This window comes from Monodon monoceros, unplaced genomic scaffold, assembly GCF_005190385.1.
Source record: "Monodon monoceros isolate NGI ecotype Baffin Bay Population unplaced genomic scaffold, NGI_Narwhal_1 Super_Scaffold_4, whole genome shotgun sequence".
Lineage (NCBI taxonomy): Eukaryota > Metazoa > Chordata > Mammalia > Artiodactyla > Monodontidae > Monodon > Monodon monoceros.
In genome coordinates, this window is record NW_021703781.1 from 36,220,391 (window position 1) to 36,223,260 (window position 2,870).

The 2,870-nt window shown below is 51.8% G+C and overlaps 1 protein-coding gene across 1 annotated transcript; it reads right to left on the bottom strand.

Moving 5' to 3' along the window:
* Positions 1-237: 237 nt before the first annotated feature.
* Positions 238-2,503, bottom strand: FAM170B (family with sequence similarity 170 member B). The gene is made up of 2 exons (XM_029244845.1): positions 2,340-2,503; positions 238-995 (listed from the first exon to the last, which is right to left on the bottom strand). Exons 1-2 carry the CDS (start codon positions 2,449-2,451, stop codon positions 238-240), a joined length of 870 nt encoding a protein of 289 aa, XP_029100678.1. The 5' UTR covers positions 2,452-2,503.
* Between the last annotated feature and the right edge of the window lie 367 nt (positions 2,504-2,870).

Here is a 2,870-nt window from a genome sequence, read left to right on the forward strand (position 1 = left end):
GTCTTGCACCCACCGTCAGAAACACTTGATTCGGGTTTTGAAATGGACTCTAGCTGAAACGCTGTGCCCTTTGGAGGGTGCGTTCCCCGTCCCTTCTCATGGCCCTCCCATCTCGGCACGCTTCCTTCCCCGGCCTTCATCCTCTCTCCTTGCACCCGTGGCTGTGGTCCTGATGGCCAGGAAAGGAGCAGCTGCGGTGCCGGAGGTGAGAGCAGGAAGGGGCACATCACCTCCAGCTCATTGCTTCTCTGACCGTGACTGTGACGGAAGCAACTTGACATGGGATCTTGGACTTTCACTACTGTCCGAAGTGCTCTGTCCCTCCTCCTCTGGCTCTTGCTCCTGCACTTGGCCCCGGGCCCACCTTCTCTCCAGCAACTCCTCGTAAAAGATCTGGCAGCTGAAGCCCTCTTGGATGCCATACTGGGCATGCTCCAGCAGCACCTCCAGCGTGGGGAAGACCCGGCAGCAGGCCACACACCGCAGCCCGTGGTTGGTGGTGACCAGCCAGTCCGGGGTGGCCCGCAGCTCCTGCAGGCAGCACTCCAGGGGCACCAGCAGCTCCGTGTCGTCCGGCTCTGGGCAGGTGTTGTTCTTGCCATCTTCCAGTTCCCAGCGCAGGTCGGTGTTGGAAGCCATCTCAAAGGAGGAGCCTTTCCGCCTCTGCCTCTTGATGAACTCTGCTTCATGGATGCGGGGCTGCCGACTGACCGGCTCAAAGCCACAGTCGGTCTCCCAGGCCACGGCCACACCCTGCACTGTCTTCACATGGGTGTAGAAGGCGCACATGCTTTGCCGGGCAGTGTCCTCGCCACCACACGTGCTGGAAGAGCATGACTGGTACTGGGAGTAGGACTGGTACTCGGAGGAGGGCCGGGACGATGGCGAGCTGCTCCAGCCCAGCATGCCCCGACCCTTGCCTGAGAAGTAGATGTCCTCCTCGTGGGGAACGGCCAGGCCGGGCCGCGGAGACGGCTCCTCTCTCTTAGAGGTCCCTGGGAGGTGGAAGGACATTTGCATCGGTGCTGAGGAATCCGTGCCACAACCCACCTCAGGTCTCTGAAAGGATGCAGGCTCCAGGGGCCCCTGGGCAGGTACTTTCTGCTCCCTGTGCCTGTTTCCCCATAAAGTGGGGATGAAATGCCTTTCTCTTGGGACGAGGATAAAGATCAAATGTATAAACAGATATATCTTAAAGTTATGGATGTGATGACGGGGATCAAATAATGTATGAATGTAACATCCAAGCACTTGACTAAACCCGAAAAGGCCATCAACTGCTGAATACAGACTGTGGGACACCCCACACAGGGCAATCCTCTTTGTTGATAAGAAGGAATAGACTACTGTTACATGCAAAACATGGATGAGTCTATAATGCCTTCTGCTAAATGAAAGAACTCAGGGTAAAAAGGTCATAGAGTATTTGATTCCATTTAGATGACATTCTAGAAAAGGCAAAACTATAGGGAGAGAGAACAGAACAGGGGTTACCTGAAGCTAAGGGCGGCAGGGGAACTGACTGCAAAGGGTCACTAAGAACTTTTAGAGGGTGATGAAAATATTCTGCATCATGACCTTTGTGGTGGTTAAACAAATGTGTACGTGTCAGAATTCTTCAAACTGTACACAAAATCGGTGAGGTTTGTGTATTTAAATCACAGCTCAATAAAGCCAGTTTAGGAAGCCAGACTTGGGAAGTGCTTTGGCCAGGCCACTCAGCCCAACCTTCCCCTTGGCATTTGTAACATGTCTCGTCTTCCCCCAGGGGCATCTCACCCTTTCCTTGAACATCCATTGGATCCCGTCACCGTATAAGTGCTAAATGCTTGCCACATTTTAACTCATTTAATATTAAAAAAAAAAAAACCTAAGAAATTCCATTGTTGTAATTTTTGACAAATTAAGAAACTGAGGCACAGAGCATTGAAATGACTGATGGAGCCAGAGCTGGTGCCGGTCACTCAGTCCCAAGAGCCGGTGTGACCCTTAGGTGCTGCCCATGGTCATTTCAAATTGATGTTCTAGATTAACTTTAATCTATTTATTATAAAGGAATTTTTTACATCACTGCTGAAATCTCAGAACTGACATGTCAATTCTGTTTTTTTCAAAGCACATTAAAATACATGACTAACATTTTAGGATTTCATCCTCATACCTTCTGAAATCACCTCATGTGCTCACAACAGCGGCCTCAGTCAGACCCATGTCCATTTTTATGGTCAACAAAGCACTTTGGTGACAGCACCAAGGGGCAATCTGGTGCCCTCCCCTCCCCATCCCCTCCAGGACCACCTCTCAGGGACACATCAGCCACACCCCTTCTTTCGACCTACATGACCAGTGCACTTCCACGCTCTCCCCCACGGACCCTGAGCTGGCCAGGCTGAGGATGGTCCCGTCCGTTGGTGACTGTCCTCCCCTATGGTCCGTGAAGTGACGCTTCATGATGATACCAGTGCCCAGGGACTCAGAGCTCCAGCTGTTGGGTGAGAGTTGGCTCGGGCAGTGCTGAAGCCCTCCGCTGGCCCCAGGCCGAGTGGCCTCTAGGCATCCATGGTCACTAGGCTCCTGGCTTTATTCTGTGACCTCATCAGTGACACTGGTCTGTTCTGTGACCCATGGCAAGGACACAGACCCAGCCAGGATGCCAAGAGAGGCTCCCCACCAGGATCTCATTCCCTGTCGGGACCTTTCCTGCTTTGTGTATTGTCAGGGACTCAAACATAAAGCACAGACACACACACGTATAAACACATGTACACACAAATAGACACAAACACCTAAACACACACACATAGACACTTACACACATGTGAACACATGTATACTCATACCGACACACACATAATCACTCAGGCACATAT